The 21,200-nt window shown below is 57.8% G+C and overlaps 1 protein-coding gene and 1 long non-coding RNA gene across 2 annotated transcripts in view; both read right to left on the bottom strand.

Annotated features, from left to right (window-relative positions):
- The window catches only part of LOC306813262, a 96,658-nt gene that overhangs the window by 1,145 nt on the left and 74,313 nt on the right, over positions 1-21,200 (bottom strand). The gene's annotated exons all lie outside the window — the stretch shown is intronic.
- ABHD8 (abhydrolase domain containing 8) overlaps positions 14,071-21,200 on the bottom strand; it is a 17,576-nt gene continuing 10,446 nt past the window's right edge. Inside the window, exons 4-6 of the mRNA XM_079328493.1 lie at positions 15,978-16,148; positions 15,242-15,458; positions 14,071-14,230 (exon numbers count right to left, since the gene is read on the bottom strand). Coding sequence (XP_079184619.1) covers positions 14,087-14,230; positions 15,242-15,458; positions 15,978-16,148 — 532 coding nt within the window. The 3' untranslated portion in view covers positions 14,071-14,086. The remainder of the gene's footprint in view (positions 14,231-15,241; positions 15,459-15,977; positions 16,149-21,200) is intronic.

Here is a 21,200-nt window from a genome sequence, read left to right as displayed (position 1 = left end):
GTGCCAGCCGCTGGTGGCAGCGGTGACAGCGCTGGGGACAGTGACAATCCCGGAATGGGGACAGGGCTGTGACAATCCCGGAATGGGGACAGGGACAGCTGTGCCAGCCGCTGGTGGCAGCGGTGACAGCGCTGTCCCCTCCCCGCAGGAGCCGCTGGCGCCGCAGAGGAGCCGGAGCCCCGCGCAGGGTGAGGTCCCCAAGGTGTCCCCTCCTCCTTGGGGACAATCGGGGGGGGCTGAGATTGGTGACCCCAATCTGTGTCCCCAGAGCCTTGGTGGCCCCGCAGGGCCCTGTCCTTCCTGAGCGAGGATGGCAGCGGTGACAGCGACTCCTGGGTGGCGCTTGGGGACATTGTCGAGGCCGCGCCCCTCAGCAGCACCCGCAGGTCCCTGCTGGACGGACCGGGGGACAGCGCTGTCCCCTCGCTGTGTCCCCAAGAGCCCCGCGGGGACACCGCTGTCCCCCTGCCACCCCTGGCCTCCAGCACGCTGCTCTGGGACCGGGACCATCCCCAGGAGCCACCCCCGAGCGCTCTGGGGACAAGGACAGGATGTCCCCTCCCTGTCCCCTGTCCCCGTGTCGCTCCCGGTGTGGCCCTGCGGCGGCACCAAGGCGGGATTTTGGGGACACACGCGATGTCCCCGAGGTCCTCCCTGCCCCGCGACAGCTGTTCGGTGGCACCCGGGAGCGGCGGTGACACCGCGGGCGACATCCCCGGAGGGTGGCGAGGGACTGTCCCCAACACGGCGGTGACAGAGCCGGGGGGTGGGGGCGGCGCTGGCTTTGGGGACACTGGGGACAGCGACAGCCTTGGGGACAGCGGCGACAGATTCGTCACCGCCCGCGAGTCCCTGGGGGGCAGCGGGGCCGGGGGACCCTCGAGGGGGGCAGCGCCCCCGGATTTGGGGGAAGGTTTGGGGCGGGATTTGGGTTCGGGGCAGGATTTGGGTTCGGGACAGGATTTGGGGCAGGATTTGGGACGGGATTTGGGTTCGGGACAGGATTTGGGGCAGGATTTGGGACGGGATTTGGGTTTGGGGCAGGATTTGGGGCGGGATTTGTGCTCCGGAGCCGCCCCCCAAATCCCCGAGTCCTGCTGGGATCTCGGGGGGCTCCTTGCCTCTCTCGGGGGGTCCCCGCCCCGCTGTCCCCCTCCTGGCAGCCCTGGCGATGTCACCCCCCGGGGCTGCGACAATTTTGGGGACCGGCACGTCACCCCCAGGAGCAGGAGCCGCCTGCGGGCGGCGGCAGCGCGGCTGCGCCCCTGCTCTTCCTCCCCCTCCCCCTCCTCCTCCTCCCCCCTGCCCCCCGAGCCCCTCCCGATGTCCCCGAGACCCCCCGGGGTCCCTGTCACCTCCCCCCCGCGCCGCTGTGTCACCCCAGGGGACAGGGACGCGACCGGCGGCTCTTGGGGTGACACCCAGACCGTCCCCGGGATGTCCCCAGGGGGTGGCAGCGTCCCCAAATTCGGGCCCAGGGTCCTGCGGGGATTTGGGGACAAGGGGCACCCCCAGAACTGCTCAAGGTCCTGTCCCCGGGGACTTGGGGACAAGGGACACCCCCAGAACTGCTCAGGGACCTGTCCCAAGGGATTTGGGGACAAGGGACACCCCCAGAACTGCTCAGGGTCCTGTCCCCGGGGACTTGGGGACAAGGGACACCCCCAGAACTGCTCAGGGTCCTGTCCCCGGGGATTTGGGGACAAGGGACACCCCCAGAACTGCTCAGGGACCTGTCCCAAGGGATTTGGCGACAAGGGACACCCCCAGAACTGCTCAGGGTCCTGTCCCCGGGGACTTGGGGACAAGGGACACCCCCAGAACTCTCTGCCACCCGCCCGGGGCTCCCCCAAATCCAGCCGCGGGCTCCCGGAGAAGCGGCGACACCCCCAGAAGTCCCCGGCGGCCACTCGGGGTCCCTCCAGTGCCACCAGCAGCCCCAGGACCGAGGGTGGCACTGGGTGGCAGCGCCACTCGCCCTTGGGGACACCCTCGGTGCCACTGTCACCCGGCTGTGCCACCCCGCACTGCGAGGACGTGACACAGGACCAGGAGCCCCGCGAGTGTCACAGCCCTGGTGGCAGCCCCGGCGGTGGCACCGGGCGCGGTGGCCGCGTGTCGCCGTCGCAGCCGGAGCTTGGGGACAATCCCGGCGCTGTCACCGCGCTCGAGGGACAGTGCGGGTGGCCCGAGGGTGAGTGCGGGGGTGCCACCCTCGGGTGTGACCCCCGGGAACGGCGGGGGGTGGGGAGGGGAATGGGGAGGGGAATGGGGGGAATTTGGGGTCAGAGGAATGGGATTGGGGCTGGATTGGGGGGTTTGGGGTGGTGGGGATGGATATGGGGGGAATTTGGGGTCAGAGGAATGGGATTGGGGCTGGATTGGGGGGTTTGGGGTGGTGGGGATGGATATGGGGGGGTTTGGGGTCATGGGGATGGGAATGGGGCTGGATTGGGGGGTTTGGGGTGGTGGGGATGGATATGGGGGGCTTTGGGGTCGTGGGGATGGGAATGGGGCTGGATTGGGGGGTTTGGGATAGTGGGGATGGATATGAGGGGGTTTGGGGGTTTTGGGCTCATGGGGATGGGGTTTGGGCTGGATTGGGGGGTTTGGGGTGGAGGGAATAGGAACGGGGGGATTTGGGGTCATGAGGATGGGCATTGGGGGTTTTGGATCGTGGGGATGGGAATAGGGCTGGACCAGGGGGTTTGGGGTCATGGGGGTGGCCATTGGGGTTTTGGGGTAAAGAGTTTTGGGGAGCTGTGCTGGGGTTTTGGGGCCGTGGTGATGGGCTCTGGGGTTTTGGGGAGCTGTTTGGGGTCCCGGGGAGCTGTGTGAGGTTTTCGGGAGCTGTGTGGGGTCCCGGGGGGCTGTGTGAGGTTTTGGGGGGCTGTGTGGGATTCCGGGGGGCTGTGTGGGGTTCCGGGGGGCTGTGTGAGGTTTTGGGGAGCTGTGCGGGGTCCCGGGGGGCTGTGCGGAGTCCCGTGGCTCTGGTGACAGTCTCTGGGGTTTTGGGGGGCTGTGCGGGGTTTTGAGGGGCTGTACGGGGCCCCGTGGCCCTGGTGACGGTCTCGGGGGTCCCGGGGGGCTGTGCGGGGTCCCGTGGCCCTGGTGACGGTCTCGGGGGACCCGGGGGGCTGTGCGGGGTCCCGGGGGGCTGTGCGGGGTCCCGTGGCCCTGGTGACGGTCTCGGGGGTCCCGGGGGGCTGTGCGGGGTCCCGTGGCCCTGGTGACGGTCTCGGGGGTCCCGGGGGGCTGTGCGGGGTCCCGTGGCCCTGGTGACGGTCTCGGGGGTCCCCGGCCCGCAGGGGGTGTCCCGGGTGGGCACAGCCCCGAGCTGGTGGCCGCGCTCAGCTCCGGCCGCGTCCCCGACTGCGCCCGGGACGAGCTGGCGCTGAGTCAGCACTTCCAGCACGAGCGGCTCAAGATCAGCTTCAACTACCTGCTGCTGGACCCCAGGTGTGCCACCGTGTCACCTGTGTCACCTGTGTCACCGTGCCACCGTTCCACCGTGCCACTGTGCCACCCTGTGCCACCTGTGTCACCTGTGTCACCTCTGTGACCCTGTGCCACCTGTGTCACCCTGTGCCACCGTGCCACCTGTGTCACCTCTGTCACCCTGTGCCACCCTGTGCCACTCTGTGCCACCCCCTGCCACCTCCTGTGCCATCCCTGTGCCACCCTGTGTCACCCCTGTGTCCCCAGTCTGACCCAGTGCCCTCCTGACCCCAGGGTGACCCTATCCCCCATCCCCAGTGTCACCCCAGTGTCCCTGTCCCCATTCTGACCCCAGTGTCCCTGTCTCCATTTTGACCCAGTGCCCCCTGTCCCCAGGGTGACCCGGGACCTGCCCCGTGTCACCCCAGTGTCCCTCTGTCCCCAGTGTCACCCCAGTGTCCCCTGTCCCCGTTGTCACCCCAGTGTCCCCTGTTCCCAGTGTGACCCCGGTGTCCCCTGTCCCCATTGTCACCCCGGTGTCCCTCTGTCCCCAGGGTGACCCCAGTGTCCCTGTCCCCAGTGTCACCCCAGTGCCCCCTGTCCCCATTGTCACCCCCGTGTCCCTGTCCCCATTGTCACCCCGGTGTCCCTCTGTCCCCAGTGTCACCCCGGTGCCCCTGTCCCCATTGTCACCCCGGTGTCCCTGTCCCCAGTGTCACCCCAGTGTCCCCTGTCCCCATTGTCACCCCGGTGTCCCTGTCCCCATTGTCACCCCAGTGTCCCTGTCCCCATTGTCACCCCGGTGTCCCCTGTCCCAAATCTGACTCCGGTGTCCCTGTCCCCAGTGTCACCCCGGTGTCCCTGTCCCCATTGTCACCCCGGTGTCCTGTCCCCATTGTCACCCCGGTGTCCCTGTCCCCATTGTCACCCCGGTGTCCCCTGTCCCCATAGTCACCCCGGTGTCCCTGTCCCCATTGTCACCCCAGTGCCCCCTGTCCCCATTGTCACCCCAGTGCCCCCTGTCCCCATTGTCACCCCGGTGTCCTGTCCCCAGGGTGACCCGGGACCTGCCCCGCCGCAGCCCCGGGCTCAGCCCCGCCCAGCAGTTCCGGGATTTTGTCACCGCCGTGTTCTACGTGGGCAAAGGGACACGAGCCAGGCCCTGGTGGCACCTGCGGGAGGCGCGGGCACAGCACCGCAGGGGGACACGCAGGGTGGGCACGGGAGTGGGATTGGGATTGGGATTGGGATTGGGATGGGATTGGGATTGGGAATGGGGTTGGGATTGGGATTGGGATTGGGATTGGGAATGGGATTGGGATTGGGATTGGGATTGGGAATGGGATTGGGATTGGGAATGGGATTGGGATTGGGATTGGGAATGGGGAGATGAGGATGGGAATGGGAACGGGAATGGAAGTGGAAATGGGAATGGGGGATTTGGAATGGGAATAGGAATGGGAATGGGGGATTGGGAATGGGAATAGGAATGGGAATGGGGGATTTGGAATGGGAATAGGAATGGGAATGGGGGATTTGGAATGGGAATAGGAATGGGAATGGGGGATTGGGAATGGGGATGGGATTGGGGGAATGGGAATGAGGGGCTGTGGGATTGGGAATGGGGCTTTGGGGTCGCGGTGACAGGTACAGGGCTGTGTTTGGGGCCGTGTTTGGGGCCGTGTTTGGAGCTGGTTTTGGGGCCGTTTGGGGTGCAGGGCTGTGTTTGGGGCTGTGTTTGGGGGCTGTTTTGGGGGCTGTTTTGGGGGCTGTTTTGGGGGCTGTTTTTGAGGCTGTTTGGGGCTGTGTTTGGGGCTGTGTTTGGGGCTGTTTTGGGGGCTGTTTTGGGGGCTGTTTTTGAGGCTGTTTGGGGCTGTGTTTGGGGCTGTGTTTGGGGCTGTGTTTGGGGCTGTTTTGGGGGCTGTTTTGGGGGCTGTTTTTGAGGCTGTTTGGGGCTGTGTTTGGGGCTGTGTTTGGGGCTGTTTTGGGGGCTGTTTTTGAGGCTGTTTGGGTTATGTTTGGGGCTGTTTTGGGGCTGTTTTGGGGATATTTTGGGGCTGTGTTTGGGGCTGTGTTTGGGGCTGTGTTTGAGGCTGTTTGGGTTGTGTTTGTGGCTGTTTTTTGGGGCTATTTTGGGCTGTGTTTGGGGCTGTTTTTGAGGCTGTTTGGGGCCATGTTTGGAGCTGTTTTTGAGACTGGGGCCGTGTTTGAGTCCGTGTTTGGGGCTGTGTTTGGGGCTGTTTGGGGCCATGTTTGGGGCTGTGTTTGGGGCTGTGTTTGGAGCTGTGTTTGGGGCTGGTTTTGGGGCTGTTTTTGAGGCTGTTTGGGGCCGTGTTTGGGATTGTGTTTGGGGCTGTGTTTGGGGCTGTGTTTGGGTTGTGTTAGGGGCTGTGTTTGGGGCTGGTTTTGGGGCTGTTTTTGAGGCTGTTTTGGGGCCGTGTTTGAGGCTGTTTGGGTTGTGTTTGTGGCTGTTTTTGAGGCTGTGTCTGGGGCTGTGTTTGTGGCTGTGTTTGGGCTGTTTTTGAGGCTGTGTTTGGGGCTGTTTTTGAGGCTGTGTTTGGGGCTGTGTTTGGGATTGTGTTTGGGGCTGTGTTTGAGGCTGTTTGGGTTGTGTTGGTGGCTGTGTTTGGGGCTGTGTTTGGGGCTGTGTTTGGGTTGTGTTTGGGGCTGTGTTTGGGGCTGGTTTTGGGGCTGTTTTGGGGATATTTTGGGGCTGTGTTTGGGGCTGTGTTTGTGGCTGTTTGGGGCTGGTTTTGGGGCTGTGTTTGGAGCTGTTTTGGGGCTGTTTTTGAGGCTGTGTTTGGGGCTGGTTTTGGGGCCGTTTTTGAGGCTGTTTGGGTTGTGTTTGGGGCTCAGGGCTGCCCCAAGGTGCGGCGCATCCTGCAGATCTGGGACTCGGGGCAGGGCGTGGTGCCCCTGCTCTGCTTCCCGCACCGCGCGCCCGGCGAGGCGCTGACCCGGGAGAGCTGCATGCTGGAGGCACTGGGTGAGCAAATCCCACCCCAAAAACACTGCCCCAAACCCAAAAACACTGCCCCAAACCCCACTGACCCAATCCCAAAAACACTGCCCCAAACCCCACTGACCCGGGAGAGCTGCATGCTGGAGGCACTGGGTGAGCAAATCCCACCCCAAAAACACTGCCCCAAACCCAAAAACACTGCCCCAAACCCAAAAACACTGCCCCAATCCCAAAAACACTACCCCAAACCCCACTGACCCGGGAGAGCTGCATGCTGGAGGCACTGGGTGAGCAAATCCCACCCCAAAAACACTGCCCCAATCCCAAAAACACTGCCCCAATCCCAAAAACACTGCCCCAAACCCCACTGACCCAATCCCAAAAACACTGCCCCAAACCCCACTGACCCGGGAGAGCTGCATGCTGGAGGCACTGGGTGAGCAAATCCCACCCCAAAAACACTGCCCCAAACCCAAAAACACTGCCCCAAACCCCACTGACCCAATCCCAAAAACACTGCCCCAAACCCAAAAACACTGCCCCAAACCCCACTGACCCGGGAGAGCTGCATGCTGGAGGCACTGGGTGAGCCAACCCCAAAACCCATCCTGATCCCAAAAAACACTGCCCCAATCCCAAAAACACTGCCCCAAACCCCACTGACCCGGGAGAGCTGCATGCTGGAGGCACTGGGTGAGCAAATCCCACCCCAAAAACACTGCCCCAAACCCAAAAACACTGCCCCAAACCCAAAAACACTGCCCCAAACCCCACTGACCCGGGAGAGCTGCATGCTGGAGGCACTGGGTGAGCAAATCCCACCCCAAAAACACTGCCCCAAACCTAAAAACACTGCCCCAAACCCCACTGACCCAATCCCAAAAACACTGCCCCAAACCTAAAAACACTGCCCCAAACCCCACTGACCCAATCCCAAAAACACTGCCCCAATCCCAAAAACACTGCCCCAAACCCCACTGACCCGGGAGAGCTGCATGCTGGAGGCACTGGGTGAGCAAATCCCACCCCAAAAACACTGCCCCAAACCTAAAAACACTGCCCCAAACCCCACTGACCCGGGAGAGCTGCATGCTGGAGGCGCTGGGTGAGCAAATCCCACCCCAAAAACACTGCCCCAAACCCAAAAACACTGCCCCAAACTCAAAAACACTGCCCCAAACCCCACTGACTCAATCCCAAAAACACTGCCCCAAACCCAAAAACACTGCCCCAAACCCCACTGACCCGGGAGAGCTGCATGCTGGAGGCACTGGGTGAGCCAACCCCAAAACCCATCCTGATCCCAAAAAACACTGCCCCAAACCCAAAAACACTGCCCCAAACCCAAAAACACTGCCCAAAACCCCACTGACCCAATCCCAAAAACACTGCCCCAATCCCAAAAACACTGCCCCAAACCCCACTGACCCGGGAGAGCTGCATGCTGGAGGCACTGGGTGAGCAAATCCCACCCCAAAAACACTGCCCCAAACCCAAAAACACTGCCCCAAACCCAAAAACACTGCCCCAAACCCCACTGACCCGGGAGAGCTGCATGCTGGAGGCACTGGGTGAGCAAATCCCACCCCAAAAACACTGCCCCAAACCTAAAAACACTGCCCCAAACCCCACTGACCCAATCCCAAAAACACTGTCCCAAACCCCACTGACCCGGGAGAGCTGCATGCTGGAGGCGCTGGGTGAGCAAATCCCACCCCAAAAACACTGCCCCAAACCCAAAAACACTGCCCCAAACCCAAAAACACTGCCCCAAACTCAAAAACACTGCCCCAAACCCCACTGACCCGGGAGAGCTGCATGCTGGAGGCACTGGGTGAGCCAACCCCAAAACCCATCCTGATCCCAAAAAACACTGCCCCAAACCCAAAAACACTGCCCCAAACCCCACTGACCCGGGAGAGCTGCATGCTGGAGGCACTGGGTGAGCAAATCCCACCCCAAAAACACTGCCCCAAACCCAAATACACTGCCCCAAACCCCACTGACCCGGGAGAGCTGCATGCTGGAGGCACTGGGTGAGCCAACCCCAAAACCCATCCTGATCCCAAAAAACACTGACCCAAACCCAAAAACACTGCCCCAAGCCCCGAATACCACTGACCCAAATACCACTGACCCAAACCCCAAATCCCACTGCCCCCATTACCACACCCCCAATCCCACAGCCCAAACCCTTCATTCCCAACCCCCATCCCCAGTCCCAATCCCATTCTCCCAATCCCAAACCCCAAATCCCACAGCCCCTATTGCCAATCCCAAACCTCCAACCTCCCCATCCCCACCCTCCCAGCACAGTCCAGGGGTTCCAGGGCTGTCCCCAACACTGTGGGTGCCACCTTGTCCCCGTGGGTGCCACCCTGAGCCTCTCTGTCCCCTGACACTGTGGGTGCCACCTTGTCCCTGTCCCCATGTCCCCTGACCCTGTCCCCATATCCCCTGTCCCCATATCCCCTGTCCCCATGTCCCCTGTCCCCATCCCTGTCCCTATATCCCTTGTCCCTGTCCCCATGTCCCCTGTCCCTGTTCCCATGTTCCCATGTTCCTGGTCCCCATCCCTGTCCCTGACCCTGTCACTATCCCTGTCCCCTGTCCCTGTCCCCATGTCCATGTCCCTGTCCCCATGTCCCTGTCCCTGTCCCCATATCCCATATCCCATGTCCCTGTCCCCTGTCCCTGTTCCCATGTTCCCTGTCCCCATCCCTGTCCCTGACCCTGTCACTATCCCTGTCCCCTGTCCCTGTCCCTGTCCCCATGTCCCCTGTCCCTGTTCCCATATCCCATGTCCCTGTCCCATGCCCCTGTCCCCATATCCCATATCCCATGTCCCATGTCCTTGTCCCTGTCCCTGTCCCCATATCCCATGTCCCTGTCCCTGTCCCTGTCCCTGTCCCTGTCCCCATATCCCATATCCCATATCCCATGTCCCTGTCCCTGTCCCCATGTCCCCATGTCCCCATATCCCATATCCCATATCCCATATCCCATGTCCCTGTCCCTGTCCCTGTCCCTGTCCCCATATCCCATATCCCATGTCCCTGTCCCTGTCCCTGTCCCTGTCCCCATATCCCATATCCCATGTCCCTGTCCCTGTCCCTGTCCCCAGGGCTCTCCTGTGTGACCAACGCTCGCCGTGGTCAGTTCCATGGTCCGGCCGTGTCCTGGTCGGGGGAGCGGCGCCGGCGCCTGGGGGTGACCCTGCTGCAGAGAGCCCTGGGCGTGCTGCTGGCCCAGGGGGAGAGCCAGCTGCGCCCTGGGGACATCCCTGGGTGACACTGAGTGACACTGAGTGACACAGGGTGACCCTGCTGCAGAGAGCCCTGGGCGTGCTGCTGGCCCAGGGGGAGAGCCAGCTGCGCCCTGGGGACATCCCTGGGTGACACTGAGTGACACCAGAGACACTGAGAGCCAGCTGCGCCCTGGGGACATCCCTGGGTGACACTGAGTGACACTGAGAGCCAGCTGCGCCCTGGGGACATCCCTGGGTGACACTGAGTGACACTGAGTGACACAGGGTGACCCTGCTGCAGAGAGCCCTGGGCGTACTGCTGGCCCAGGGGGAGAGCCAGCTGCGCCCTGGGGACATCCCTGGGTGACACTGAGTGACATCAGAGACACTGAGAGCCAGCTGCGCCCTGGGGACATCCCTGGGTGACACTGAGTGACACAGGGTGACCCTGCTGCAGAGAGCCCTGGGCGTGCTGCTGGCCCAGGGGGAGAGCCAGCTGCGCCCTGGGGACATCCCTGGGTGACACTGAGTGACACTGAGAGCCAGCTGCGCCCTGGGGACATCCCTGGGTGACACTGAGTGACACTGAGTGACACCAGAGACACTGAGAGCCAGCTGCGCCCTGGGGACATCCCTGGGTGACACTGAGAGCCAGCTGCGCCCTGGGGACACCCCTGGGTGACAATGAGCCCCCCCTAGGGTGACACCGCCCCCCTCCCCCCTCCCCATTTTTGTGACTGTTCCATTTCCCCCAATAAATTCCACCCCGGCGGTTTTGGGGGATTTTTGGGGTCCCGTCCCCGCCCCGAGGCGCTCGGGGACATTCCCAGTACGGAGCTGGACACGGCTGGGACACAGCACGGCTTTACTGGGGGGGTGACACGGACGGGGGGTGGCACCAGAGGGGACAGAGCGGGGCACGGGGGGGACACAGACCTGGGGCGATTTTGGGGGGTTGGTGGCGTTTTGGGGGCATTGGTGACATTTTTTGGGGGGCTTTGGTGGCGATTTTGGGAGCGTTCTCGGCATTTTGAGGGGCGTCGGTGACATTTTTTGGGTCCATTAGGGACATTTTGGGGGGCGCTTGTGACATTTTTGGGGCTTGGTGACAGTTCTTGGAGGCACTCAGGACATTTTTTTGAGGGGCACTGGTGACATTTTGTGGTATTTGTGACTTTTTTGGGGGCATTTCTGATATTTTTGGGTCTTGGCATTTTTGGGGGGCATTGGTGACGTTTTTGGGGACGTTGGTGTCATTTTTGGGGGCTTTGGTGACATTTTTTGGGGTGTTTGTGACATTTTTTGGGGCATTGGTGACATTTTTGGGACGTTGGTGGCATTTCTGGGGACGTTGGTGGCGTTTTTTGGGGCGTTTTGGGTTTTTTTGGGATGCTCTGAGCTCGGCTGGGGTGACACAGCAGCGGGCGGGGCTGGCGCTGGCACAGGGGACACCCTGGGGACACCTTGGGGACACTTTGGGGACATCAATGCGGTGCCAGCCCCGCGTGGGACACCTTGGGGACAATTTGGGGACAAGGGACAGGGTTTGGGGTTTCCACGGGGATTTCTTTGGTTTAAATTTGGGGGATTTTGGGGAGGGGACACACACAGAGGTGGCACTGGGGACATCCTGGGGTGGCTCCTGCGGGGGATTTTTTTTTTGGGATCGATTGGGATCGTGGGAATCATCATTTGGGATTGGGATTCTCCCCCCATCCCTGGATTTGGGATCCCTGCAGCATCTGAATCCCACCCGGGGATTTGGGATCCCCATCCATGGATTTATTTGGGATCCCTGCAGTGAATCCTGTCCCAAATTCCCTGGATTTGGGATCTCTGGATTTGGGATCCCATCCATGGATTTATTTGGTATCCCTGCAGTCAATCCTGTCCCAAATTCCCAAAATCCCTGGATTTGGGATCTCTGAATTTGGGATCCCCATCCATGGATTTATTTGGGATCCCTGCAGTGAATCCTGTCCCAAATTCCCAAAATCCCTGGATTTGGGCTCTCTGGATTTGGGATCCTCCTCCATGGATTTATTTGGGATCCCTGGGTTCCATCCTGATCCCATCCAGGGATTTATTTGGGCTTGGAATTCTCTTCCCATCCTCGGATTTGGGATCCTCATCCAAGGATTTCTTTGGGATCTCTGGAGTCTGTCCTGATCCCTGGATTTGGGATCCCTCTTTCCAAATCCCATCCCTGGATTGGGAATTCCCTCTGTTTCCTCACCCCATCCCAAATTCCCAATCGTGCCTGGGAATCCCGGGAAGAGTGGGAATGATGGAATTTTATAGGAGAGGTGGGATCGAGTGGGATCTGGTGCTCTGGGATCCCACAGATTCCAGGAATTATTTCTGGAAAATGTGGGAACGATGGAATTTGTACAGGATGGGATCGGGAGGGATCAGGTGCTCCAGGATCCTGTGGAATCACCAGGAATAATTTCTGAAAAATGTGGGAATGATGGAATTTGTACAGGATGGGATCGGGAGGGATCAGGTGCTCCAGGATCCTGTGGAATCACCAGGAATAATTTCTGAAAAATGTGGGAATGATGGAATTTGTACAGGATGGGATCGGGAGGGATCCAGTGGATCTGTGTGGGAATCATCCCTGGGAAAAGTGGGAATGATGGAATTTTAGAGGAGGGATGGGATTGGGATCGAGTGCTCTGGGATCCTGCAGATCCATGCGGGAATTCCTGGGAATCATCTCTGGGAGTGATGGGATCTGTACAGGGGGGATGGGATCGGGTGGAATCGGGATCCTGCAGATCCATGTTGGAATCACCAGGAATCATTCCTGAAAAATGTGGGAATGATGGAATTTGTACAGGATGGGATGGGATCCCCTGGATCTGTGCAGGAATCACTGGGAATCACCCCCGGGAATCCCGGGAGTGATGGGATCTGTTCAGGGGGGATGGGATCGGGATCCCGCAGATCCGTGCAGGAATCATCCCCGGGAATTCCGGTTTTCCTGATCCCGGCTGGAAAGGCGCGGGGATGGTGGCAGAGGGGACAAGGACGCGGTGGCACCGGGGACGCGCCTTCATCCCGGGAATCCTCCTCATCCTCATCCCCCAAATCCTCATCCCCCAAATCCTCATTCCCAGAAGGATCCCCCCAAATCCAGGCAGATCCCAACGCGGAGGAGCCTCGGGATTCTCCTTAAAACCGCCCCAAAAATCCCCGCGGGGACCTCCCGGTGTCACCCACTCCTGTCCCGGGGTCCCCTCCCGGTGTCACCCCTCCTCTCCCGGGATTCCCGGAGCTGTTCCCACGGGCGGGCGTGACAATGACAGGGACAAAAAACAAAAACAGAAACAAAAACAAAAAAACCAAAAACTGGGACGGAGCCGCTCCAGCGGGACGGGGGGTGGCGTGTCCAGGGTCTGGGGACAAGGTGTGACAATGTCCGGGTTTGGGGACAAGGTGTGACAATGTCCGGGTCTGGGGACAAGGTGTGACAATGTCCGGGTTTGGGGACAAGGTGTGGCATGTGCGGGTTTGGGGACCGGCTGTGACAACCTCTGAGGTTGGGGACCATGTGTCCCCCCTGTCCCCAGAGTTGGGGACCGGCTGTGACAATGTCCTGGGTCGGGGACAATCTGTGCCATGTCCTCTCTGTCCCCAAGGTCGGGGACCGGCTGTGACAATATCCGGGGTCAGGGACAATCTATGCCATGTCCCCTGTGTCCCCAGAGTTGGGGACCAGCTGTGGCAATGTCCAGGGTCGGGGACTAGCCATGCCACGTCCCCTTTGTCCCCAGAGTTGGGGACGGACTGTGACAATATCCGGGGTCGGGGACACACTGTGCCATGTCCCCTGTGTCCCCAAGGTCAGGGACCGGCTGTGACAATGTCCGGGGTTGGCGACACACTGTGCCGTGTCCCCTCTGTCCCCAGATTTGGGGACCGCCTCCCCGCGGGCTCTGCGGAGCCGCCCGGCTGCGAGCGCGGGGACACGAACCGAGCCCCGCCCGCGCTGTCCCGGGTCCTGTCCCGGTGTCCCGGGGTCCCGGTGTCCCAGTATCCCGGTGTCCCGGTGTCCCGGTGTCCCAGGTCCCGGTGTCCCAGGTCCCGGTGTCCCGGGTCCCGGGGTCCCGGTGTCCCAGTATCCCGGTGTCCCGGTGTCCCGGTATCCTGGTGTCCCGGTGTCCCGGGTCCCGGTGTTCCGGTGTCCCGGTATCCCGGTGTCCCGGTGTCCTAGGTCCCGGTGTTCCGGTGTCCCGGTATCCCGGTGTTCCGGTGTCCCGGTATCCCGGTGTCCCGGGTCCCGGTGTCTCGGTGTCCCAGGTCCCGGTGTCCCGGGTCCCGGGTCCCGGTGTCCCGGTGTCCCGGTGTCCCGGGTCCCGGTGTCCCGGTATCCCGGTGTCCCAGGTCCCGGTGTTCCGGTGTCCCGGGTCCCGGTGTCCCGGCCCGGCGCTGGCTCATTTGGTGTCGCCGTCGCCGTCGGGCGTGTCGGGCTCCCAGAGGACGAACTCGTGCAGCAGCGTGTTCACCGTGTCGGGACACTCGAGCATCACCATGTGGCTGCCCTCGTCGATCACCTTCAGGAAGGCGATCAGCAGGATCTGCGGGGGCAGCGAGCCTGAGACCCCCGGAGGCGACAGGAGACCCCAAAAACTGCTCTGTGCCCTCCCTCGGGGGTGGCAGGGCTGGGTGACACCCTGAGAGGTGACAGGAGACCCCAAAAACTGCTCTGTGCCCTCCCTCGGGGGTGGCAGGGCAGGGTGACACCCTGAGAGGTGACACAAGAGCTGCTCTGTGCCCTCCCTCGGGGGTGGCAGGACTGGGTGACACCCTGAGAGGTGACAGGAGACCCCAAAAACTGCTCTGTGCCCTCCCTTGGGGGTGGCAGGGTTGGGTGACACCCTGAGAGGTGACACAAGAGCTGCTCTATGCCCTCCCTCGGGGGTGGCAGTGACAAGGTGATCCCTGAGAGGTGACACCAGCCCCCTAAAGCCACCCCCTGTCCCCTCCCTGAGAGTGTCCCTGGCCAGGGCTTGGAGCACCCTGGAGCACTGGGAGGTGTCCTCTGTCCCTGTCCCTGTCCCTGTCCCCATGCCACCCCTGGCTGTGCCCCTGTCATACCCAGATGTCCCTGCCCCTGTCATGCCCAGGTGTCCCTGTCCCATCCCTGGCAGTGTCCTTGTCATACCCAGGTGTCCCTTTCCCTGTGCCACCCTTGGCAATGTCCCTGTCACACACAGGTGTCCCTGCCATGCCCAGGTGTCCCTGTACCCGTGCTACCCCTGGCAGTGCCCCTGTCACACCCAGGTGTCCCTGTCCCTGTCCCTCACCCCATGCCACCCCTGTCCCTGTCCCTGCCATGCCCAGGTGTCCCTGTCCCTTTCCCTGTGCCACCCCTGTCCCTGTCCCTGCCATGCCCAGGTGTCCCTGTACCCGTGCCACCCCTGGTAGTGCCCCTGTCACACCCAGGTGTCCCTGTCCATGTCCCTCACCCCATGCCACCCCTGTCCCTGTCCCTGTCCCCACCCCACGATTCCCCCCTCCCACCCCCACCCACCCCAAATTTCAGGGCTCATCTCCCCCACACCCCTCTGCAGGTGACACTTTTGTACCTCTGCCATCCTCTGGTCCTCCTCCACGGGCACAAACTTGTCGTGCATGCCGTGGACCAGCAGCACGGGCACGGCCAGCTCGGCGTGGTACAGCTCGTCACCCTCGGGCCAGTACTGGCCGCTCATGGTGGCCCGAAGCACAAAGGACGAGACGTTGAAGGCGTTGCCCTCCCTCAGCAGCTGCTTCTCTTTGGCACCTTGGCGAGCAAAGCCGGCCCTGACACGGGGACACAAAAATTTGGGGCGTGGCAGCAAGGGTGGGGCTCCCAAAAAAGGGAAATTTTGTCACCTCCCTCTGTCAGAGTGGCAGTGCCAGGGTGAGACCCCTGAGAGACGCCAGGTGACTCCAGCCCCCCAAAGCCACCCCGTGTCCCTGTCAGAGTGGCAGTGCCAGGATTTGTCCCCTGAGAGGTGCCAGGAGACTCCAGCCCCCCAAAGCCACCCCCTGTCCCCTTCCTCAGCAGTGGCAGTGCCAGGGTGACCCCTGAGAGGTGGCAGGGTGGACCCAGGGTGTCCCCAGGGTGCCTCAGGGTGACACAGGGTGTCCCCAGGGTGGCACACAGTGTCCCCAGGGTGTCCCCAGGTGTGACTCACTTGAGGAAGCTCCAGGCCAGGCAGGGGGACAGGCAGTGCAGCACGCAGGGGGCACAGGGCAGCACAGGGTGTCCCCAGGGTGGCACAGGGTGTCCCCAGGGTGTCCCCAGGGTGTCCCCAGCGTGTCCCCAGGGTGACTCACTTGAGGAAGCTCCAGGCCAGGCAGGGGGACAGGCAGTGCAGCACGCAGGGGGGCAGGTTGAAGATGGAGCACAGGCTGGGCTCCAGCGCCGTGGGGCCGCCGCCGTTGATCATGATCACCTTGTGCACCAGCTCCGGGTACTCGTGAGCCAGGAAGGTGCAGAAGGACACCCTGGGGGACACGGGGACATCAGGGACATGGGGACATCAGGGACATCAGGGGACACGGGGACATCAGGGGACATCAGGGTGACAGGGGTGGGTGGGGCTTGGGGCAGCATGGGGTAGACAAGGTGTCCCTGTCTCATGTCCCTGTCTCATGTCCCTGTCCCTCCCCATGTCCCTGTCCCTGCCCTTGTCCCAGTGCCACCCCTGGCAGTGTCCCTGACATACCCTGGTGTCCCTGTCCCTGTCCTTGTCCCTATTCCGTGTCCCATGTCCTTGTCTCATTGTCATGTCCCTGTGCCATGCCTGGCAGTGTCCCTGCCACACGCAGGTCCCTGTCCCTGCCATGCCCAGCTGTCCCTGCCCATGTTTACGTGTCCTGCCACACCCACACGTCCTGTCCCTGTCCCTGTGTCACCCCTGGCACTGTCCCTGCCCACACCCAGGTGTCCCTGTCACACCCAGGTGTCCCTGTCTCTGTCTCATCCCTGTCCCTGTCTCATCCCTGTTCCTGTCCCTGTCCCTGTGCCACCCCTGGCACTGTCCCTGTCACACCCAGGTGTCCCTGTCCCTGTCTCATCCCTGTCTCTGTCTCATCCCTGTCCCGTCCCTGTCCCTGTGCCACCCCTGTCCCTGTCCCTGTCCCTGTCCCTGTGCCATCCCTGTCCCTGTCCCTGTCCCTGTCCCTGTCCCATCCCTGTCCCTGTCCCCTGTCCCTGTCCCTGTGCCACCCTTGTCCCTGTCCCTGTGCCATCCCTGTCCCTGTTCCATCCCTGTCCCTGTCCCATCCCTGTCCCTGTCCCTGTCCCTGTCCCTGTCCCTGTCACATCCCTGTCCCTGTCCCTGTCCCTGTCCCTGTCCCTGTCCCCTGTCCCTGTCCCTGTCCCCATCACTGTCCCTGTCCCCTCCCTGTCCCTGTCCCTCCCCACACCCGAGGATTTTCCCCTCTCCCTCCCACCCCCACCCATGCCAGGCTCCTCCCAACCCCCCACCCCAAATTTTTGGGGTCAGAGCCCCCAAATTCTGCAGCAGGTGAGGATTTTGTGCCTTGTGCTGGATCCCAGCCACCTCCAGCTCCTTCCCCTTCGTTAGTCTCTGCCTAATTAGGGTCCCTAATCCTGGGTTTAATCCTATTTATAGTCCCTGCTCTGCCTGTGCCCTCTGGAGTGCCAAGGACACCGAGGGGATCTGAGTGCTGGGGCAAATGGGGGGAAAATGGGGCAAAAATGGGAGAGAAACGGGGTAAAAATGGGGTAAAAATGAGATAAAAATGGGATAAAAACGGGATAAAACTCCCGATTTTTGTGAGGCTCCCGTGCCCTCACCCGTAGGAGTGTCCCACCAGGATGTTCCTGCCCTTGGCGTATCTCTGGAACACGGCCCGCATGTCCTCGGCCAGCGCGTAGAAGGTGTAGGCGGCGGCCACGGGCGGCGCCGAGCTGCAGCCGTGCCCCGCCAGATCCGGCGCCACCACCTCGTAGCCCAGCCTGGAGAAGAATTCCAGCTGCTCCTTCCAGATGTCCAGGGAGCCTCCCACGCCGTGGATGAAGAAGAGGACCACGTCGCCGTGGGTGGCTTTGCAGCTGGTGATGTGTTTTTGGCAATCCACCGTCACCACTTTTTTGGGTTTGCGCTTGCGGCGCTTGGCGGCGTCCCTGGGTGGGATTCCCTGTGTGTGGGGTGGGGGGGAAATGAGGAATTGTTAGGAAAAGGTTTATAGGGGTGTGGGTGTGGCTGTTGTGGTTTGGAGGATGGGTGTTTGGCTAATGAAATCACAAAAATCTCTTGGAAATGCAGAGTGGAAACTCCTTCCCGTCAAATTGTTGGGATTTTGGATTTAAGAGGTTTTCAGGCAAAGATGTGGGAATAGGAATAATAGTTATTGATTAGGAGAGTGTAAAACTCCACCCACCAAATTATTATAATTTTGGAATTAAGGGTTTTCAGGTAATTAGGAATAGCAGTTCTTGACAAGGAAAATTAAAATAGAAACGCAGCATTGCAAAGAAGAGAGTGTAAACCCCCTCCCAACAAATTATTGTGATTTTGGATTTAAGAGGTTTTCAGGCAAAGATGTGGGAATAGGAATAACAGTTATTGACTAGGAAAATTAAAATAGAAATGCAGTATTGTAAAGAAGAGAGTGTAAACCTCCACCTGCCAAATTATTATAAATTTGAAATTAAGGGGTTTTCAGGTAATTAGGAATAGCAGTTCTTGACAAGGAAAATTAAAATAGAAATGCAGTATTGCAAAGAAGAGAGTGTAAACCTCCACCCGCCAAATTATTATAATTTTGGAATTAAGGGGGGTTTTCAGGTAATTAAAAATAACAGTTCTTGACTAGGAAAATTAAAATAGAAATGCAGCATCGCACAGAACAATCCCAAACCCTGCCAGAGTCAGAATCCAAGCTGACACCCTCAGTCAGTCAGGGTGGTGGCACAGTCCCATTCCATGGTGCTGCATCCTCCTGCAGGGGCAGATGTGGTTCAGCTGGAGCAGTGCTCCTGGAGAAGGTGCAGTTTCCTCTGAAGCTCCAGGGATGATGTGGAAGGGTCTGGCTTTCCTCTGGAATCCAGTGGAAAGATGGAAACTTGCTGTTCAAAATCTCAGTTTTTATCTGGGCAGGAAAGGCTTGGCTCCTGCCCTGGCTGGAGCATCTCCCAGTGGGATGATGGAATTTTATCAGCCATGCACTGGGACTCACTGGCCATGAACAGGAGATATCTCCTGGAGGGAGGATGGGCTGTGGGAAGATAAAGATGATTGCCCAGCTGGTTTAAAGATGGCCCATTAGCAGAGAATGTGTGCCAGGAGATCAGGGTCACTGCCACACCCAGTTTGAAACAATGGCCCATTTACAGGAGGTATCCCCACAGAGAGCAGGATCACTGCTCACCTGGTTTCACACCTGGCCCATTAACAGGTGATATCTCCCAGAGTGTTAAGAATCTGCCACACCCAGTTTTTAACAATGGCCCATTAACAGGAGATATCTCCCACAGTGATAAGAATCTGCCACATACAGTTTTTAACAGTGGCCCATTAACAGGTGATACCTGCTGGATGAAGGGTGGGTCATGGGAAAGATAAAGATGATTGCCCCAGATGGTTTTTAACACCTGACCCATTAACAGGAGATATCCCCACAGAGAGCAGGATCACTGCTCACCTGGTTTTACAACTGGCCCATGAACAGGAGATATCTCCTGGAGGGAGGATGGGCTGTGGGAAGATAAAGATGATTGCCCAGGTGATTTAAAGGTGGCCCATTAACAGAGAATATGTGCCAGGAGATAAAGATCACTGCCACACCTTCAACAGCTGTGACAGAATCCACATTTCTGCCCCTGCAGGAGGATGCAGCACCATGGAATGGGACTGTGCCACCACGCTTATTTCTAATTGCCTGAAAACCCCTTAATTTCAAATTTATAATAATTTGGAGGGGGTTTACATTATCCATTTCTGACTTTATTAGCAGATACCTCTCCTTCAAACCAGGACAGACAGCAGAAAGATTTTCACAGACAAACAAAAATCCAAATTGTTGCAAGTGGAGAAAAAAAACCTCAGAATTTCCCGCTGCGAGAAAACTGAAAAACAACTTTTAGTTTAAAATGTAACACACTAACTTTTGGTGATTGGAAAATCCTAACGTGAATATGATAATGTGAATATTTTTTTGATGGGATAAAAGTGTTGATTGGTTGTCATATTTTAAGATGCTCTGTAATGAAAAGTATTTAATTAATTGCAACCAGAACTAAAATAAGTTTTTAGAGCGACCTAAAACTTCGGTCTGCGCTCTGTCAAATATGACCCGTGAATTTCTGCTTCTTTTGGATACCACAAACAACATTTTAAAGAGAAAAAACAACAATTTAAAGACAACAAACCGCATTTTAAACAGAATAGAGAGCTTTTTACAGACAATAAAGAGCATTAATAAAGAGCATTTTAAAGACAATAGACACTATTTTAAAGACAATGGACACTAATTTAAAGACAATAAATAGGATTTTAAGCAGAACAAATAGGATTTTAAACGGAATAAATAGCATTTTAAAGCAGAATAAATAGCATTTTAAAGGGAATAAATAGCATTTTAAAGCAGAATAAATAGCATTTTAAGCAGAATAATTAGCATTTTAAACGGATTAAATAGGATTTTAAACGGAATAAATAGCATTTTAAACGGAATAAATAGCATTTTAAATGGAATAAATAGCATTTTAAACGGAATAAATAGGATTTTAAAGCAGAATAAATAGGATTTTAAACGGAATAAATAGCATTTTAAACGGAATAAATAGGATTTTAAAGCAGAATAAATAGTATTTTAAACGGAATAAATGGCATTTTAAAGGGAATAAATAGCATTTTAAACGGAATAAATAGCATTTTAAACGGAATAAATAGCATTTTAAAGGGAATAAATAGCATTTTAAGCAGAATAATTAGCATTTTAAACGGATTAAATAGGATTTTAAACGGAATAAATAGGATTTTAAACGGAATAAATAGCATTTTAAATGGAATAAATAGCATTTTAAACGGAATAAATAGCATTTTAAAGGGAATAAATAGCATTTTAAAGCAGAATAAATAGCATTTTAAAGGGAATAAATGGTATTTTAAACGTAATAAATAGGATTTTTAAAGCAGAATAAATAGCATTTTAAACGGAATAAATAGCATTTTAAACGGAATAAATAGCATTTTAAATGGAATAAATAGCATTTTAAACGGAATAAATAGCATTTTAAAGGGAATAAATAGCATTTTAAAGCAGAATAATAGCATTTAAAGGGAATAAATGGTATTTTAAACGTAATAAATAGGATTTTAAAGCAGAATAAATAGCATTTTAAACGGAATAAATAGCATTTTAAACGGAATAAATCGCATTTTAAAGCAGAATAAATAGCAATTTAAACGGAATAAATAGCATTTTAAAGGGAATAAATAGCATTTTAAACGGAATAAATATCATTTTAAAGCAGAATAAATAGCATTTTAAAGCGAATAAATAGCATTTTAAAGCAGAATAATA

This window comes from Erithacus rubecula (genome assembly GCF_903797595.1).
Source record: "Erithacus rubecula genome assembly, chromosome: 28".
In the NCBI taxonomy this organism is placed as follows: domain Eukaryota; kingdom Metazoa; phylum Chordata; class Aves; order Passeriformes; family Muscicapidae; genus Erithacus; species Erithacus rubecula.
The sequence above is the reverse complement of the archived record's forward strand: the minus strand, read 5'-3'. Positions and strand labels throughout refer to the sequence as shown.